Raw genomic sequence first — 20117 nt, forward strand, 5'->3', positions numbered from 1 at the left:
CTTCCAATTCCAATGAATTCACCTTCTTCATCCCCATGTATGGCATGCCAAGAATCACAACCAGAAATCGACGCGCTCATCGAACTCGGGTCCACACTCATCGAGTCAATCTTTGAATTCGGCTCTGGCAAAAAGTCACTCGACGAGATTAAAGCCTTGATAATTGACCAAGACGCACCGTTATGGTATCAAGATGATGAAGAGGGTAACTCGGCCTTACATGCTGCTGCATATGTAGAGAGTAAGGAGCTTGTGGATTTGTTGATTGAGAGGGGGGCTGTTTGGAATGCTGGTGCGTGTGCTATTTATACTTGAATTATTTAAGAGGGATGGAGTTTTGAGTTTTGATTTTGGTCTTGGATTAGTGGATAACTCTGGAAATACAGCAGGAGACGTTGCCCTGTCTTTGAATAACGAAGAGTGTTATAGGTCAATACGGGATGCAGGACTTCGATCCGGTACGAAATCATTTGCTGTCTATTATTCAATTCCTATCGTTAAACTGAATATATGCACCCCTCCAGAATTTCTCCTCTCGCATTTATCGAAAAAGAAATCACCTGTAACCTCATCTTCATCTCTCATCCTTCGTGCAAACGACGAGACAGCTGCCGGATCAACAACGGAGTTCCTCAACTCACGTTTGGTGTTTAGGAAAGATGAGAATGGACAGGACGTTTGTGTTGTTAGATCTGGTGAGGAAGAGGTGGGTGTTATGATGGGTTGGGAGAGAGGCATTAGTACGTCCTAATTTTACTGATTTCCGTGACCTGGATTGATGTCCCTTTGTTGGAAGTGCAGGAGACTGTGAATAAGCTTTGTGAAGGGCTTGATGGTGAATACTCAGTACTGAACGTTGGGTTTGGTCTTGGAATAGTACGTGTCCCCTCTCATTCACAATAAAAATAGAAGTTCACCACTGTTTAACTGCATCGTTTTCAGATCGACTCGATGTTCCAATCCCTACCGAATCCTCCAAAACAACACTTCATAATCGAAGCTCATCCAGATGTCCTACAACACATGCGTGAACTGGGGTGGTACAACAAACCTGGAGTAACCATCTTAGAAGGAAAATGGCAAGACCTCATCGAGAGTGAAGAAATTATGGGTGTTGGAGGGTTCGATGTGGTTTATACCGATACGTTCTCAGAGAACTATGAGGGTAAACAGTCTTTATATTCAGGATTTGTGTGTGAAACCGATGATGCCTGTTTCTTTCTTTCGGTCATTGCTATACCAGATCTCCGCGCTTTCTTTGAACATTTACCAGACCTACTGAACGGACCTGAGGCTCGATTCAGCTTCTTTAATGGACTTGGAGCGACGAGTACGTCCTCTTCCTCCCTTTCCTCACCCCTTTCAATTTCTTTAGCTCAATCAAAGAAAGTCGACTAACTATATGCGCATACAGACGCCCTATTTTACGATGTCTACACACAACTCTCCGAACTGCACCTATCAAACGTCGGTCTCAGCGTAAGCTGGAGTGACGTGGACCTATTTGAAGAAGGCGAAAAGCAGGAAGAAGTTGATAGATGGGGAGGGACGAGGAAATACTTCTCGATGCGATTTTATCGCTTACCTCTTGCTCGCATGTCACTTATGGCATAAAAAAAGCGTAGGTAGGAGAGCTAAAAGTAGGAAGGTAGAAAAGATACTGCTTGTTTGAGAAACACTAATTATACATTCATTCGCTGCTATTTCACCCAATTTTTTTTGTGTATTTTACATGCCCGTTGGTTTATGCATGTGTATTGTTCCATAACGACCTAACAACGAAGTCCGCAGGATCGGGATCGGACACTTTCGACAGACCGTCGTTCAAGACAAATTGAACTAAAGAGATTGTTAATTGAGCACTATCTATCTGGGAGAGGTAGTAGTAAGCAGTAACGTACCAGTCCTATCGTTCCCTGGAACCAGATAAAATCCGTTGGACGGCTTGCCAGTTGTGCTGTCCACGAAAATGCCTACGGTACCTGATGGGTGGTCTAGCCAAGTGAAAGGCGCCACGCCACCTTGAGCAGAAAGTGTAAAAGTCAGGTTTGGACCCCTCGTAACGTTAATTTGCGGATCAATAAGTGAAGCATTGGCCAATGGTGTCGGGGTGAACTAGGGTGCGAAAAAAAGTTAGTTGGGTATGTGAGTACGCAAACCGTTCGAGCATATGTACTCGGCACTTACGTATTGCTCGTTCGTAACTTGTCCACTTTCAGTTTCTGCAGTGACGTTAAGGAGCATCCATGCATCAGATGCATTTGCTCCCGTAGGGAGGATATTCTCAAGGCCCGTAGCTGAGAATATCACGCTATTATTGAGAGTCGGAGTCGTGAAGTTATGTGAACTGGAGTTCAACACGTTGCCTGCCCAGTTGAACCACGTTAGTTGCGCAGTCCCGTTGACAGTCTCCCAACGGTCTGAGGTAACGAGTACTTCGAGAGTTTGGTTCTCCGGTGTCCAGAATGGATAGATAGTCACCGGTGCGAAGGCCCCGCCGAGAGCGTATTGTAGGACCTTCCAGCGTCCAGAGTATTCGATACTTGACCAACTTACACCCTAGATTATACCAAGTCAGAGACGCCTTTGAGAATACGCCCGAGTAAATGGAAACTAACCTGCCAAATATCATTCAACTGCCACACCAGCGCACCAAGGTTATTCTCTCCGAGTCCCGCACCGCGTCGGTACCAAGCTATTTCAGAAATCATGTTCAGGGATTGGAAAATCTGGGTACTCCAACACCATTGAGCAAACGTCTGATTCGAATCGTTAGTCCCGGGAGTAGGTAGCCAAAGTTCCACTGCTTCTGTCATTTGCGCTTGTCCTTGGTTGGCGTTTGGATTTGGCCAGGTAAGACCTCCTGCTGGAGGATGGTGGTCGCGAGAGAAGACGATTGTTGAGTTGAAAGAGAAGTCGTCTGGGGATTCGAGTACTTCTTCCCAGCTGTAGAAGGAAGGCATAGAGTGGAACCCGAACTCATTCACATAGCTGAACGCGAGCTCCAATCAATGAGGTGTAGTGAAGGTGGTGTTTAAATCAACATACCGAGAAACTGGATATGTGCTATAGTTGAATGCTTGGGATGCATCATAATTATAACGCTCTGAGGCGATATCGAGAGCATTCAGTCATGCACGAGATTTTCGCGGAAAACGCAACGTACCGCTGTTCCCATAGATTTCTCCAGGTGTCCCGTTGCGGAATCTCAGGACATACGGATCGAGACTAAGATAGCCGCTCGTCGTTGAGCAATCCGTATATGATAACTTCGTTAAAATCCTAATCAGAAGCAAAACGGACTACAAGAGTGGGTGCCATACCGAAGACGTTTCGTTAAGCACAATATCATGCAAGAAGTCTTGGAACAACTCGACGAACTATAGCCCTTTATCAGCAGGCAAGCACCAAGGAGGCCGTTATAACTTACCTCATCCAAATAGTGCGTCCCATTAGCAAGCGTCGTATTGACGACTTCAACAATTCCTTCAATCTCATTGCCTCCTGCCCATTGAGCATTACTGGGGTGCCTGTTCGTGCGTCTTACGTTCTGTCGAACTTCAGGTGCAATCGACTCGAGAAGAAAATCGTTGATCGGGTAAAGGTTGTCTGAGAAGATGAGTTCAGACCAGGCCAGTATTCCGAGTTCGTCGCAAGTTTCGTAGAAATTGTATACGCCTGTTTCTTCGTCGGAAGGTTGGTAGATTCCTCCACCCCAAACTCGGAGCTAATATTTAGAAATGTCGTAAGAACAACGACTGCGTGAATGAACGACGGTCTGAACATACCATATTTTGCCCGCTCAGAACTGCGCTCTCGACTACCCAGCGTACTTGTGCAGTGGTCATTCGAGAGTAGAACGGATCAAAGGGGATGATATTAGTGCCCAGGCTATAGAACGCCTTGCCATTGACTTCAAAATGGAACTGATCGCCAGGTGTTATGCCTCTTGTCTCCACATCCGACTGTGGATACGGGTCCTGCACCAGGACAATAGTACGGAAGCCGGTCGTAGTGGTGAAAGTAACATTCGCAGGGATGAGTGAGACAGTGATATTGTATCGCTGAGGTGTACCAAGGTTATGAGGATACCAACGCTCAGGAACTCCGTCTAGTACAGTCATGTTCGCTGATACAAACGTTGACTGAGAAGTGTCTCCCGGAATTGACGCAAGCGGGAGAGCTTCAGATGTCACATTAAGCTCTGGGAACGAAATGATCATGCTGAGGTTATCAAATGCTTGAGAGGATCGTAATCCAAGCGTGACATTAACTAGCCAATCGGCGGTTTCATTAGGTCGAAGTGAAGGCTTTTGACCGACTTTCGATATTTCGATCGACTTCTCTTCGACAAATACGAATGGACCAAAAGTGACGGATGATACTGAAGATGAAGTAGTGGTCGAGTTGCTGTCTCCTAGGGCGATGAAGTATGCTGGCTTGAATATTCCACTCGGAACGAAAGCAGGTCCCTACAAGAGACAGTTATACCATCTTTGTCGCGTAAGAACCTTTCCGACTTACCCAGTCCCAACCGAAATCTGAGGCAGTTTTTCGTACCCATGGATGTCCTCCAGGATATTCAAACTATACTACATTTAAGACTATTGTAACATCAAACAACGATTATTACTCACCACAGAAATTCCCTCTAGGTCCCACTCCACGTCTGGTCTTGAACTGACATTAAGCCCATATGTACTTGCTGCCTCAAATGCGACAGTCAAGTTATCGTCACCACTCGAACTATTGCCTGCCAGAATCGCTGAAACGTCATATACATATTGCCTAAACTGGTTGTTTACCCATGCAACAGGCTGTCCAAGCATTGTCTGAGGTACTATCAGTCAAAATCCTTAGATTTAATCAAGTTAATGCACTCACAATATTGGCAACAGTATCGATGCCATAGAAAACAAGTAGTGTCTTTTCCGTCGATCCTCCCTCCAGAGTAGCTGTGAAAGGACTCAAATCGGCAGTATATGTCCAGTTCTCATTCGCAACCCATCTCTGCGTAAAATCTTATTATAACTTTTGCTATTAATATAGTCTTGACAGATCCAGTGTAAATATACCAACCATTCGCGCCGAGCAAAGGCTCCGTGATAATTCCTGCTCGCAGGAGATCGAGATGAGCTTGTGACGGAACTTGCGCAGGGACAGAGATGGATCCATTTGAATTTTTAAGTGTCCACTGTAGGTCTGAGAGGCTATACTTCTGTGCGAGAGACACGAGCGAGAGGCATAGCACAGTCAGGAAATACTGCAGGAACAACATAGCGGGCGTGCCAAGCGGCCTCAAATGATAAATCCATATGACGCGCCCTTTATAGTGCCGGAACGGGGCGGATCCAATGTCGTCAAGCGCATTACGACCCTGCATTCCCCCTTCCTCCATGTGAGTCCGACAATCGAGCGTCCCGGGCTATTTTTAGAGCGGATTGTGTTTGTATCATGAAAAAAGAGTTTGTTCTTCCTTCTGGACTTATGAAGTCCCCCAGGACCAAGTCTTATTTGATAAAGTGCGTGAGATGACTGGTACGAACGTCCTCGAGCCGCAATGGTTTACTTGAGGACGACCTCTTATGCAACGGTTCATTCTGAGCCGCGCTCCGGTGAAGTTGCAGCTGACCACAAAAGAAGCTGAGATGCGCCACCACGAGGTATTTATGATCAAGGAATTGTATGATAGACCAAGAAAACCTGTACATGAATCTGATGGAAGAAACAAATTGTCAAAGACTTCAGAGAAGCCGCGGAGGTGAGCACAGTTAATTACATCACGTGAATTTATTTCTGTCAAGCGAGGTTATTCCGTTCAGAAAGGAAATAATATTCCGAATATAATTGTGGAAGCTGACAGTCTTCTGCGCGCTACGTGTCTTGCACAATTCAATTATTGTACACGGGAGTTCTCCATAATATCTAGCTTGCATACAAGAAATGTATTGGGCGATGAAACAATAATGTAGTCAACAAATCAAGGTGTTGGAATAATGTTACTGAGGTGTCACGAATTGGTGACAGTATATGCACGGAGAGGATCATAATGCGAAACGGAAGTCGTCTTCAGGTTCGAGGTCGTTGACGAAGTGGGATGCAAGTATGTCGTCGCTGCCTGGCTTTCTGGTTACAGCCCTATTTGCAATGGACGGAGTCGGCCGAATGCAACCACCAGAGACAGCCCTTGCAATTTGGGGACGCGTATTCGATGCTGATGTACCCGGTCGCGGCAACATCGAAACTAGTTTTTTATCGGGTGCTCGAATAGCTGTCGACGTTGCTGGCCGTGGTGGAGGGGCAGCTGGAGTACCACTCCGGGTTACCCGCGGAGCCTTTGAAAGGTCAGGACGTGATACTGTCCGCTTCGGTCCTGTTGTTGACGAGGACTTGGTACGATCACTGACCTTTGGCTGCTGTTTGCGGGGACCAAAAATCTCGTCGTCATCTAAATAAACAAACATTCAGATCCTGATGATTGCTGCACATTGATGTTAGACATACCGGACTCGGGAAGGCTGAGTTTCATATGCTCTACAGACCATTCACAGCCTTTCAGAAGATCCTCGGAGTCAAATCGATAAACATAAGGTGTGTCGTCCTCGGGATAGGAATATGCAAGGGTCCGGAGCATCTGTCCGACTTCTTTGTAATTTGGCATCTCAAACGGAGGTTCGTATGGCAACTCTGTGATGTTGTCAGGTTCCGCTTGACAAGGACCAGTTCCAAGCTTACCTTTTGCTCTAGGCGGCATGTATTCTGGTTCACTGTCGTCCGGTTCATTTGCATCTCCTTCGTCAATTTCTCCTAGGGTGGAATTCCCTGCCTCTATAGAGACATCGCTCACATTCCAATGATCTCCCTTCGTCACAGGCGTCTGAAAACTTTTACTGACCCTGGGCTGACGAAGTTTCTTTCGGGAGGAACTCGGTGGTTGATTGGGAGACTGTGTTTCAATCTCATCTTGAAGGGAGGATAGTTCAAATTTCCCAGTTTTTCCGGTGCGTGGACCAGGAGAAAATAGAGACAGACTCTGACGGTTTGGTTTTGGTGTCTTATCTCCTAAGGGTCGCGAAGTGGAGAAGGTGGCTGCTTTCGATGACGCGTGTGTATCTTGCAATACGAACTCTGTTTTCACGTTTCGTAAGAGCGTGCGATGCTACACGAGCAATTTTCACTCACTGTTGCTTCCTTGGCGAAATGGGGTCTGTAAAGTTACTCGCTTTTCTTTTGGATTTGCGGTCATGGATCCATTGTGGAGCACATTTTCCTGAAGACCAGCACGGCCCTTGAGGGCTCTTCCGGGTGTCTTGGAGCCCTGTGTTCTTGCATATTCATTATTTTCGTAATGGTTGGAAGGAGGTCGTGCACTAAGCATCTTGTAGTTGAAGCCTTGAAGGTGGTGATCAATTGCAAAGTCAAGAAAGTAAACGCGTTCTTGAACTGACATTAACTGGTCACATGGTCCCGATATGGTCCCGTGACTCGAGACTCGCAAAGACAGGACAAATACGTACTATGGTCGACATTTCGTGCTGTGCCATATTCATTCTGCTTGCACTTGACGTTGAATCTAATCAATGCTCTGAGGCTGGCTGGGAATATCATAACTGGAGTTTCGCAGTCCAATTGCTGAGATACGAAACTGCTCCAAGCGTTTTCGGTCACTATTGAGACCTAGGTCATGCTAAGCGTCGTACTGCTAGTAGCCTGTGTTGCAATTGCTATTGGCACAATACTCTATCTATTCTTCTGGAATCGCATATTCGGATGGATTCTCGGAGTTCTCGTAAGGCTCGGACTGTGGACTCAGGATAGCTCGGCAATATGGGTGGACTTCGGTATGTATAACTGCATTACGCTGTATGGATAATGCAATTATCTTGCCTCTTTAGGTTCCGCACATCTTTCATTGATTTCTGGTCGAATATTGCTTCGTGATGTACGCTACCACTCGTGTAATCAAACGGTTCGAATTGTCAAATGCCAGCTCAGCTGGAGGTGGTGGATTCGGCGTGTCGCAGAAGAGGAGGATCTGGCAGACGGTCGTTCAGATGGGGCTGAACACGCTCCACGCTGCAGAATACACGTCTCGATGGAGGGGCTTGAATGGTTCATGTACAACAGAACTGCTTCATTCGACAACATCCTATCACAGCTAGCTGCTGCAAATCCAGAGCTTGCTGGAGTAAGGACAAAGAGTCGCGAATCAAATCTCCATTCAATCGACCATTCCATAGTTCACGACGAAAAACACCCACGCTGTAAGCTAATTTTCGCCCAAACGATTTTCTCTATCTCATGCACGGCACTCTAGTGAATGTGACGGGACGACGAGCTCTTGCGACGTTTAAATTGCCTTCGTTCGTTGGCAAGCTGTCATCTTGGATAAGAACTCAGCTACCTGATTTGGACCCTAAGAACCTCTTGCCCCTGAGCTTTTCGGTCGACAAAGGTGCTATTACAATGGGCAATCACACGACCGAGAATCTCCTTCTGGGCCAATTCGCGTCCGCCGCAGGAACCTACGGAATTGTCCAGCCAAGATCGAAATTGGATGATTACAAGCAAATGCTTCGGATCACCTTCAAAGACGCAGGAATCAGTTTTGTCGAAAATCCTGATTATTGGACCAGCAACACCGGCATAGGGAAGAGTGTGAACGAAACCTTCACAGAGTCGGAGTAAGCGGGTCCAAAATTCTTTGCAATTTGCGTTGTTTACCAAGTTAATAGGTCTATTACCGGCGTTATCATGGTTCCGCTGAACTACAGTGACTTCAAGAAGTTGTGGACTCATGCTAGGAAACATTTTCCGTTTTTCAAATCTCGCGGTCGCTACTATGTCAAACCTGATAAAGAACGTAAAAAGAAGGGAAAGAAAGATAGCGAGGAAATGTCTCACGTGGGAGCTGACTTCTCTGCGCTGGAATACGCGATAGAACGCAAGCTACTCGAGACGCCTACCCTTGAGCTCCTTTACTATGCGGATGTCGCAGGACCAGTTCCGTCCGAACCAATTGGTAATCTGGACCGGGACAGTCACGGTGGCCTTAAGAATCCGAAGGGGATCGAGTTCATGGATATTGGGAACGCTGATTTGCCTCCAGAATGGGGAGTAGATGTTGTCGTTCATGGAGGTAGCTTTCGTTATGGACCATGGGCAGATCGACAACGTGCCCAATTACAGCGCGTCTTTTTCCCGCAGACGTTCCAGGCTATTGAGCCAAGCACCATGTTGTTGCCGCGAGACCAACGTACTTGTACTTGCTTGAAGCTGTTCTTCGAGTTCCGAGGGGTGACTACGTTGCATATACCTTTCAGAGAGCCGTCCAAGGTATTTCATCTATATTACATCATTAGGTCGGCCATGCTAACTAGGCCGTAGAACTGGCAATGGGATGGCCTGGTAGACTTTCCGCGGACAAGGAAACAGCGTGAAGCGGCTTCGATTCAACTGCGAGTTGGTGACAAATCGTCCTTGAAATATCTTGTACCCATGATTGCCACAGTGGAGGGATATATTGCTGAACTAGACGTTTTCATGGACGACATCACTGTCACATCGAGCCTTAACGATATCAGACTCCTTGAAGCCTATTCATGTTCGGTATGTGCCTCGAGACGTGGTTGTTCCGCTGGTTGACAAATGTGTACAGGTCAAGTCATTATTGCCCTCCCCTCTGCGATGGAACAGCGAACGTAGCTGGGACTTTAACGTCTCCCTCGACAAGCCGACTTTATACATAATTCGTGATCACGTTAATATGCTAACTGACTTGGGTAAAGATTGGTCGACCGGTCCAACTCATGACTTTCATACTTTTGTGCCTATAATTTATAGTCTTAACTTGAACTTACACGATTTCGAACTCAATTTGTATGCAAACGATCACAACATTATTGATCGTCCGTTAGACAGACGAGAGAATGGTGAGAATCCGGATTATCTTACATGAAGTTAGTGCTGACATGTTTTTAGTCCTGTTTACTTTGAAGGGAGACGTGCTCAGAAGTATCACAACCGTTCCTTCAAACAAATTCCGGCCTCTGTCCACGAAAGCGTCGTTTTCCATCGTGGCGCCGGACGTTGCTGTAACCCTGACCCTTCCACGATGGAATACGCATGGGCTTGTCCCATCCTCCGTCAGGCAATTGACTAACTTTGGCCAAGTCGGACTCTTTCGACTTGACGGGTCGTACATGTATCACGCCGAAGTCCGTGATGATTGTGTTGACCAACTGAAACTGGATGTCCAGGTGGGGGACTCCGGCCCGAATTAGGTTTAAGCCACATAGCTGACTTCCTCGTAAGATCCCTTCTACTTCATTGAAACTCTTCGGGTGGATAGTCCGTCACACCATGGTCCTCAGAGAAAACTACTTTGGTGGTTTTACGCAATACTCCACCACCAGGGAGTATCTAGGCAAGCGGGAAGGTGGCATTGCGGTCGGTGACCCACTCGATTTAAAATATCGACCCGGAAAAGTGAGGTTTCATTTGAACGAACAGCTCTTGTTTCTTATTTAGCCTCAGAGTAATGTATTCCACCTTGACCTGTCTGTGACTGCTAGAGATGGCACCATTGTTCTTCCAGCTGGCGTTATCGGCTTTGAGCGTGCTCAACAGGATTGCTCGGATGATGTCGATCTTGGATCTTGTGCAGTGATTGCAATTCGGGAGTTACAGGTGCAACTACGTCTGCATGACTTTTTTATGGGTTTGTCTTTAATAGAAATATGTGCTATCTTGGACTCAACCGTCCGGCAGAGATGTCTTTTAATGTGGACCCGGTTGTGGTTTCGATTGTGAACTCATGTCCGGACAGATTATTGCTGTCGCATGCATTCAAAACGCCAAAAGAACAGCTATCAATATCAGGTAATACTCAACTTACCTTGTGTTGACTAGCATCGTCCACTGACGAGTTTTCCCTAAGGATTGCATATCACTGCTAATCGATTGTTCGGTCCGCAACCGCATACGACCACTTACGTTTGTATCTGGAGCATCTCCATTGGAGACGTGAAAGGTTCTTTGAGTACAATGGAAGCTCAGATTCTATTGGCAGCAGGGAAATCATTCGGGCACGGTTTCGTCGATCCATTTAATGCACCTGCCGCGGAATATGTCGTTCCCGCGGAACGTGATGGTATGCTTTTCGCCTTTAAAATTTTGATTACAGTAATCAGTTGATACGTTTATCAGCAACGTTCTTGAAGGTAGCCGTCAATAGTGTGGATCTATCGTGGAAGAACGAAGCTGCCGTTATCCGTGTCGACATCAAGGACGGCGTACAGTTTGCATATAATAACATCGCAGGCACTCGACACCGAAAGCTGACGACCGTTGCAATCCCGACTGTCGATATCCAGATGCTGCTGACGCCCGGGACAGCGAAGCAATGTTTAGAAGTTGGTAGATTTCGAACGGGTGTTTCCCTTGGGTTGTATTCTGCTCCGAAAGGGTGGCGTGAGGATGCCCAGATTCAGAAATCATTTTTACGAACACAGGACTCTCAGACGCACCGCTTTGCTACTATAATGGGCCTTAACAGTCAATTTAGTAAGCTAGCGGATCTACCTTCCGTGCACGTTTGCTTATGCCATTTCGTAGGTCCAGTCAGATGGTCAAACACCTTGTATCTTCAGAGCATATATGCTCCACGCGTATCGTCGTCGTCGAGGAAGACAGCTGTTCGGGTCGGCATTGACGCTTCACCTCCACCAACTCGACGCCCATTCCGAAAGGACGTCATCAATTCCGATTCAGAAGACGATTACCTTATCTCTGAAGCTGACAGAGATGAAAGACTAGCGTAAGTCAACCCATATCTGCAAAATGCGACGCTCTAAGTTCGTTTGCAGAAACTCGCGGCCTACAAGTTCTACTCTTCCTCTTGACCGGCCGGACGCCGAACAAAGCTCGTCTGCCTTTGACGAATCTGATGAGAACGGTGGGTCGGACTCAGAAAGCTCCTGGAGTGATTATTTTGAGCTCGAGGATGGAGTTGATCCGCGGATACCTTACCTTGCTTTCTGCAGAAAGTTGAGTTTGCGCCATCAGTCGCCAGAAATGGATTGCCATTCTGAATTTGTACTTGGAAGAGAGGTATGTATCGAGACATAGGGATGAACGAGGTTCTGACTGTTCGAAATAGAACCCCGTTCTGCAGACGGGCCTTTTTTCGGATGAATCATTGCACACGGCGAAATTGACATCGGATATAGATTCGAAAAAGTCTGTTCCGGCGTTGCCAGATGACGAGAATCGCACATACACATGCGTGGACGTTCAACATTCCAGTGCTTTTTTGACACCGTTATGTCTCACGGCACTAAAAGAAATACTTGAGCAACACAATATCGAAGTGCGTCTTCTGTGCAGCTTTGCTCAACTGTATTCTCATTGCTTTCTTTAGGAGCGTGGGCCCGAGTTGCGTCTTGACGAGCTGATGCTTGATCGGATATCATCGGTCGCAGAATCTTCCATCTCCGTCTATAATGCTCGAGTCCGTTCTCTGAAGCTTCGGGTCGTACATGAAATCGCGGACTTGCTGAAGCTCCACGCCGTTGATGAGCCACTAACCCCGACTCGGCGTGCGTTTGCCGTCAGCAATGTAGGCATTGAAGAACTTCACGGCCTTATAAGCCTTCCGTCGTCTAAACGTACAACACAACCAGGACATGCCACTTTTGGCAGGCTCTCCGTCAATAGGACCTTTGGATCGGTTGGGTTCTTGTATACGTCAAGTTCGCCGACGAAGCACGACATTCAAGTACCTTCCGTGGCAGTCGACTTCAGCATGGCTAGGTTTGCAGCCGCCTTCGTGAAGTTGCGATTACAAGCATCATATGATAATTCTGAACTTCGTATTTGTCGGTCCGCCCCGGATGTTGTCCTCGCGGCTGTCAACAGTTTAGAACATCCCTTGAAAGAACTCTGGAGCGCTGAAACAAACCATTCTTCTCAGATACGACTTCAAAAGAAGCAATTGGTATATACGATTCTTGCGCACAGTGGTAATCGAATGTCGACGGATCTCTTGTCGTCTGTCCAGCCTGCTTTCTTCGTACAGAAGGGTCGACCGCAGCAGCTTCGTTCAGATGATAGCTGGAAGCTCCTCTTTCACCTTCGGCACTCCCTTACAAGCATGTCAGCTCAGGAGTATAACGAACTGAAACGGGGACTAAATACAATAGCAACAAGTACGGATATGGATACTTTGGTGCAGACTCGCCAAGTTCCGTGGGCAATGGAAGAAGGGCTACCGCTCATCAAGGTCGAGCTTATTGAGACGCTTTTTGCCAAACAGACAAGACTACCGGACGCGTCCCTCGACAAGCACGACAATAGGCCCCTTAAATCCATGGGATTCCAAGCTGGTTCTTTATGCTTAGTGCTAGACAGCGGAGATTCATTAGCTCGAAGCTCCGTGACAATACAAGGAGTCGATTTTCGGGCGGACTTGCTGACAAGACGCATGCTATTCGAACCTCGTACTCTGTCCCCACAGTCGTCCACGATCAGAAGTTTCAGGCCTACGTCCGAGTACGTCGACTACGGCAGTATTTCACTTGTTACCGCACTAGATGTCGACTCTTTGCAAATCACCATTTTTCCGAGCATCATTGAGATGCTTCAGAATGCATTGCGTGCCTGGAGGACGCGTCCGCGAGAATCCGACCTCCAAGTTACCGAAGGCGACAAAGGGACGCCAAGTTCAATGTCAAATTCGTACATAAAGGAGTTCTTTGATAACAGGGTATTTGTATTCGACGTTCGAGCTACCCTCCACCATATTCTTGTAGAAACGGCTGCGGAAAACATCGTATTTGAAATTGCGTCCAGAGGTTTCTCTGTAGGCTACGTTGGACATGCGACGAAACCTTTGGAGGGCTCTTCGTTCGACTTATCTCTAAGTCATACAGGCGGCTTCGATAAATTTGAAGTGAAGGCGAGGACAAGGACTTTTGAGGAGAGAGGTACAAACACGCTCGCTAGCATCACGCTCGCTAGCATAACCATGACCAAGAGTCTCTCCGTCCTTCTTTTCCAGTATCACGCACCACATGGTTCGACTCTGCGCGGGACCGTCCATGCAACTTCCCTGGAATTGAACGTACCAAGGAGTGCTATACGATTATACAAGTTCATGGAGCAGTGGAGACAAGATTACCTCCTTGGTCTTGACACCATGCTAAAATCCCTATTCTCGGAGATCAAACAGGGACCAGACCGTTCGTCAAAGCCATCAAAGGTGGAGAAACGCAGGATGGGGATCAACCTCCATGCCTCCGTAAAGGCAGCCTCGGTTGTCTTGCAGGTCATGCATGGTACTTGGTTAGCCTGGACTACTAATGGAGTCCTTGGTTACTTCACAGAAAAATCTGGAGAGAAAGGAATAATCCGTTCTGGTGGCCTGCAGATAGAGTCGCATTCTCTCCGGATATCCTCCACCTCCGCTGATTGGTCTTCTCAGCGTCCAACAAAGATCGTTTTGGATCTGCCTTCTATCACTGGGTCTGGATCCTTTGACACGGAAGGGAGTAGTTTCCTGATAGCTCTGGGATTCTTGACTGTGACGATAAAGCCTTCCCACTGGGATTCTTTACTTTCAGTTCAACAGAAGTTCGGTCAAGACTTCAATGACCTGATCCTTATTCTGGGAGACGCTAGGAGCAAGCAACCCAAATCTCGCAGGGAAAGGCCTTCGTCAAGGAGGGATACCGTACCGTTCTACGTCACTGCGAAGCTTGCTGGTTTTAAAATTGGTATGGAGGGTCCATTTTCAACACAGTTCCTGGAATGTACAGACATCGACGCAACGGTTAGTCACAGCGGGTTACCGCAATGGAGCGTTACCTTGACGGATCTGGCATTGTATCTATCGCCGAAATCCCTTGCAAAGGAGAAGCTCGCTCATCTTGATCGAGGTCAGCTCCCGGTCCTAGTCTCTATTGATCTCCAAGCAGTGAGTCGTGGGTCACCTTCGCAAGGTCAGGATCGCCGTCTATCTTTGGATATCACGAAATTGCATGCTATTTTGCAAGCACATCTTATGGGTGACATTGGCGATTTCATAGATTACTTGCAGGTACGCCAACCTGCTACTAATAATTCCCAATACGTATTGACACCTTATGTCCTGCTTCAGGGCGAGCTAATGCATAGAAAGGAAAATCGTGCTGCCGAATTAAGAGGCTTCAAGGAGAAAGCGAGGAATGTTATGACAACTTTTAACCTGTATCCTCGGAGGTCTTCAATAGCTACGCGACAGAAATTCTTGGACAAATCCTCTATCGCAATTTCAATATCAAACCTTGGCGCTGCATTTCCTTTGGATCTTACTCGTCGGCGAGCTCGAAAACTTGGTTTGGACCAAGAACTTACCACAAAGGCACTATTATTAAGCATCAAGACGTTCAAATTTGAAACCCAGCGTGGAGAATCTGGCGAGGCTGTCATGGAAGGATTTTGTTTCCAGTTTGTCTCAAGGTTCGTATGAATGTAGTTCCCTGTAGTTCACCTAACTGACGATTGTATCACAGGTTTGATCCTTCCAACCCCGAAGACTTTACCGCCAGGAGGCACCATACTCTGAACCAGATGTTATACCCGCAAATGACTGCAAGGATGCGTACTGAAACGTCTTCGTCCACTAGACGAATCTACGCTTCAGCGGCGGTCAGCGGGTTTATCTTGGACCTTGACTCATCCATAACGTTGTATATATTCTCGTTGGTCGACGCATATCAGCACGGTAGGCAGCGCATGGAGCAATTAGCCGCTGGCCTTCCACGATCCGGCGCCGAAGTGAGCTCACCCACTCGTGCACAAGCATCCAGTAAGGGCAGGGCAAGAAAGAGTGTCGTTACATCGAGTATCGAAGCGGATCTGAGGTTCCAGAGTGGCTTGGTCCGAATGCACTGTACTTCGAAGGATTCCTCCGCATTTACTTCCATATCTCCTGATTGGACTGGGCAGACGTACCAAATTCTAGACTCCGATGCTGAACTTTTCAGGTTACCAGAGCTAACTGTGTTCGCAGAGTACCACGCAGATGTCAGGCAGCTTGGGACCTCTACCGAAGATGGCATGCGCGCGCCTGTCCTTGTCTTCAGGAGCACAGTCCATTCGAGCCACAATTCGCTTCGCCCGCTGCTACTGAGTTTTGTTTCTGGAGTAGTCCATAATGTGGAAGAACGGATGAAACAAGCTTCGAACATTGACTTCCGTCCACCTTCCGGCATCCGCCAGTCGCTATCAACAGCGTCTGTGGAAGACACAATACCTGGCATGAATGACTTGGAGGACTCACTACAGTCTAATTTCCAACTCTTCATCAGCTTGCGTATTGACAAGTCTCGGCTTGAGTTGACATGCAGGCCGGACGTGAACGTGATTGCTGGCCTCAACTGGGAAAGCGGGGGATTTGTCCTCAATATGGGGCCAGGAGCAAAAGGTGTCTCTTTATCTGCGAGCATCGAAGGGCTCACAATTGGTTTGAAACACGGCTTCTTATCGGACGATTCAGCCCATATTGACGCAAGGAACCTTATTTTCTCCACCAATTTCTCAAAGTCTAGTTTATCGTCGGGCGGACACATCAACTCCATTTCTGTGGTCGTCGACACCGAGTTTTCTGGCGGCATACGGTTCTCCCGCTATCAGGATTTCCTATGCTTCAAGGCTGTATGGCTTGATAATATTCCCGTCTTTACAGGAGATGGGAGTGAAATTGCGACCTCACCAAGCAGACTGAGTGCAGTCTCCTCGGTTGATCAAGCACCGAAGCAAGGCTTTGATACGGCAATTCTCATCCGCGTACGGCATATCAAGCTTGATGCAGATTTAGGCCAGTCGATAAGCTTCGTCATATTCGATCTGCAGGATGCTTTGATTCGTGCTCGCCTGACGTCGGAATGCACCGAGTTGTCCATATCATTCGATCGAGTCGAGTTGCAGGCCAAGGGCAACCTCTCTGGACATTTGAGGATGCCGGACTTCGCATTCCGAACCATCCGAAGGCGATATTCAAGTGTAACTGAGAAGCAGCCACTCAGTCGAATGCTTGAACTGAACTTGACGAGCGGCACATTGGATGTTCAACTCCAGTCGGACTGGCTATGGCTATTGCAATATCGGTAAGGGTGAAATTTAACTACCTTAACATTGTCACTAACCCTCATTAACTTAATATCAGCGCGGAACCTCTTGAAGCTCAGATTTATGATGATTGGAGTACGGATGCTGATTCAACTGAAATCAGAAATCGACAACTTCATCTGTACTTCTCCGTATCTGGATCCAAGGTCATGGCGATGATGACTATCATGGCTATACCCAAGCTCCTAATGTATGCGGGAAAACTCAAATCCAGTCTCGAGGCGCAACGTGAGGGTGCGAGTCGCGAGTCGTCAGCCTTCCGATCGACCCGACTTCCCAGACCTGATAACGCGTTATCAGAAGTGGCAAATGCCATGTTCAGATCGGCGCGGTCGAAGTTAAAGGAGTCCGAATCACTGTCTTATGTAATCAACCAACACATGAAGTTGCAACTCAGCGAGCTGGTTTTCGTTGTTTTGCCAAGGTCCCAGGGTGACAATGAATTGGCCCGTTTTATCGGACGGAATGTGATGGCACAATTGGAAAGGACCGTACAACAGATTGGCCTTCCAGGACACAGAGATCTTCAACTATCTCTGACTCATATGTCCATATCTCAGCTCTTGAAGCAAGGGTTTGACCCTCGCCTACCTGGTCAAGAATTTGATGTTCTGACAACAAGCGGTCGCAACCTCTCAGGCACTGAGAATCTCATCTTTTCTCTGCCTGCGATGGACATGCGGATGATTACAGACGAAGGCATTGATGAAGGCTCAAGAGTGCTTCCTTATGATTTCACGAGTAAATTTGCTCGTCAAGGAGATCAGAGGGGAGAGAATATTCACATCTCCTTCAACATTCGTCTTTACAGCTGGCTCACTATACTACGCAAGACCTTCGCAAGGGAACTCAAACGAGCACAGGAAGCTGCTGATTGGAAAACTGTGAACGTTTCTCCTGCAAGTTTAACAGCCCCGAAGTTTGCAAATCCGGACACCACTACACCGCCTTTCACGTTCGGCAGTCCTAGTGATGGATCGTCTTCGCCTGCCGAAAGTCGTCCGCCGAGCCGTCATTCTAGTCGACCTTCATCGCCTGTCCGTTCTCGCTCGGTAGAGTCGGTTCTCCTTTCCACTCCGAGTAGATCGCAGGGTTCGCAACAACTAGTAGTATCGCCATCTCCTCGATTTGGGATTTCTGATACGTCAAAAGTGACAGAGCAAAGGCTCGGTGTTCCGTCTGCCCAATCTCCACCTACCTCTGGAGAGTCGTCTGACAAATCTCCGGCGCAGGATTCAGCGGCGAAGAAGTCGCAAGAGATTATCTTCGTCCCGCGATCGCGAGAGATCGAGCGTCTGACCGTTAAGCAGTTGGGCGAGGCCACGCCAGATGTTATGCATCCTTTCTTCACGAGGAAAGCTGGGTTCAACCTCGAGGAGGCGCTACCGCAGTATGTTCACGAATATGCAACACTGCCAATTGAGATCTTGAATGACCATGTTGGTTGTCGAGAAGCAGCGGGAGACGGCGAGGCTGCCTGGCTCGACATTTTCCTGCTTGTAGCCTTGGTCACGACTCCGACTGCCATAGATGGGGAACGTAAGCAACTAACACAGGCACGTGACTGCTGACGCGATTGCTCCTAAAATAATAAAACTTCACCACAATTTGAAAAGCAAGTGTGCCACATTATCTACATTCCTTTCATAGGTACAAATGCAGACTAAGTCGAGAACAAAATACGTCGAGAATACTGTAGCAGACTGTATGTAGGCAACGCTTACTAATGTATTATATAAGTGTAATGGTAAAATGAAAGCAACAAAGTAAGAGTGACGCGTTACAGGGTCCAAATTAAGCAACCATGGCCAAAATGAGACAGAGGTGGATTGTCTTTTGAGATTGTGAGGAGCCACTGAGCTACAAACAGGCCACACAAAGATGAAAATGATAAAAAAGCGTGAATTAAGGATCTTGAATGTGTCTTCAACATATCATCCAGCATGTCAGAGACAACACCTTCTCTGCAACTCGTGCAACCCTCGCCTTCCACATACCCTGTCTCCCAGCATTCTAATCCTGCTGTGCAAAGCAAGAACCTGCGCCAAACGAAACTGCAATTCCAAGTTTGTACCAAGGAAGAGGCAGCTGAGCAACGGAGAAAGGAGGATGAGCGAGATCGAGAGAGCTGCAAGAGAAAGATCGAGTTGTATGAGGAACGCAAAGCCGAAAAGAAAGCTCGCGAGAAGGAATTGAGCACTGCAAGAGTTGCTAGGTATTGGAAGAGGAAGAGAGAGGAGCATCAGAGACTTGATACAGAGGAAAGTAGTCAGGTATGTATCTTTTGTTGACTAAAGTACATTAACAGTTGTTTATTGACTTATATTACAGGTATCTAGTGATCATCAAGAGAGTCCAACTGCTCTTCCATGCAATAACACTGTTGCTGAGGTATCCCGGGAAATTTCAGGACAGTGGAAGACACAGCGAACGGGAAAGCGGCAGGGACGTGTTCCAGGTGTTTCTAGGCGTACAAATTGGTACCATCCATTCCTATGGGATGCAATTGATCGCATTGCACCAAAGGTCGACTTCAGTCCCTCAAAAATTGTTGAGTTCTTGAAGAAAGAGAGTCCGGCACTGTACAATCGATTGAATAAGGGTACAGTCCAGAAATGGATTGCACCGTGCGGAACGAAATGGTCTGATACAACAATCCGCAATGTCCAGAACAAGCGTATCTTAGGGGGTTCTGGACGTGTTGGTGCTCTTACAAAGTACCCTGAGCTTGTTGAGGAGATTAAAACGAACTTTCTGGGCTTTCGTGCAAAAGGTTACCCACTGAATGCAGTAATTGGCCGTTCTATGATGCTTGCCATCATTGAAGCTCGCAATCCGGATATCCTCACATCGAACTTCAAATGCAGTGAGGTACGTATCTTATGTGTCTGTCCCTATCACAATAGTGGACATGTGCCTTGAGTATTGTCTCTCTGTCACGCTAACTG

At 47.3% G+C, this 20117-nt stretch overlaps 5 protein-coding genes across 5 annotated transcripts; 3 read left to right on the top strand and 2 right to left on the bottom strand.

Moving 5' to 3' along the window:
* Positions 1–39: 39 nt before the first annotated feature.
* FOMMEDRAFT_133950 (uncharacterized protein) lies at positions 40–1614 on the top strand (the record flags this gene model as incomplete). Its single annotated transcript, XM_007266348.1, has 7 exons — positions 40–292; positions 366–458; positions 525–740; positions 797–876; positions 943–1165; positions 1244–1330; positions 1415–1614. The coding sequence occupies 7 exons, from the start codon at positions 40–42 to the stop codon at positions 1612–1614; spliced, it is 1152 nt and encodes a 383-aa protein (XP_007266410.1).
* Positions 1615–1744: 130 nt separating this feature from the next.
* FOMMEDRAFT_84292 (glycoside hydrolase) lies at positions 1745–5278 on the bottom strand (the record flags this gene model as incomplete). The annotated part of the gene is made up of 13 exons (XM_007266349.1): positions 1745–1839; positions 1902–2115; positions 2188–2559; positions 2619–2991; positions 3049–3106; positions 3167–3269; positions 3324–3380; positions 3431–3727; positions 3789–4472; positions 4525–4587; positions 4638–4840; positions 4881–5021; positions 5080–5278. The coding sequence occupies 13 exons, from the start codon at positions 5276–5278 to the stop codon at positions 1745–1747; spliced, it is 2859 nt and encodes a 952-aa protein (XP_007266411.1).
* Positions 5279–6044: 766 nt separating this feature from the next.
* FOMMEDRAFT_28406 (uncharacterized protein) lies at positions 6045–7378 on the bottom strand (the record flags this gene model as incomplete). The annotated part of the gene is made up of 4 exons (XM_007266350.1): positions 6045–6448; positions 6505–6687; positions 6736–7128; positions 7183–7378. The coding sequence occupies 4 exons, from the start codon at positions 7376–7378 to the stop codon at positions 6045–6047; spliced, it is 1176 nt and encodes a 391-aa protein (XP_007266412.1).
* Positions 7379–7598: 220 nt separating this feature from the next.
* FOMMEDRAFT_146573 (uncharacterized protein) lies at positions 7599–18740 on the top strand (the record flags this gene model as incomplete). The annotated part of the gene is made up of 19 exons (XM_007266351.1): positions 7599–7841; positions 7896–8264; positions 8318–8684; positions 8736–9336; positions 9388–9609; positions 9659–9932; positions 9982–10259; positions 10315–10488; positions 10537–10720; positions 10771–10881; positions 10940–11152; positions 11209–11565; positions 11617–11818; positions 11868–12111; positions 12161–12370; positions 12422–15097; positions 15158–15498; positions 15552–17147; positions 17207–18740. Exons 1-19 carry the CDS (start codon positions 7685–7687, stop codon positions 18738–18740), a joined length of 10110 nt encoding a protein of 3369 aa, XP_007266413.1. The 5' UTR covers positions 7599–7684.
* A 796-nt stretch (positions 18741–19536) lies between these two features.
* On the top strand, positions 19537–20091 carry FOMMEDRAFT_84761 (uncharacterized protein; the record flags this gene model as incomplete). The annotated part of the gene is made up of 1 exon (XM_007266352.1): positions 19537–20091. A coding segment is annotated over one exon (555 nt), but the record flags the coding sequence as incomplete, so codon positions are not given.
* Between the last annotated feature and the right edge of the window lie 26 nt (positions 20092–20117).

The sequence above is a fragment of the Fomitiporia mediterranea genome (assembly GCF_000271605.1).
Source record: "Fomitiporia mediterranea MF3/22 unplaced genomic scaffold FOMMEscaffold_6, whole genome shotgun sequence".
Lineage (NCBI taxonomy): Eukaryota > Fungi > Basidiomycota > Agaricomycetes > Hymenochaetales > Hymenochaetaceae > Fomitiporia > Fomitiporia mediterranea.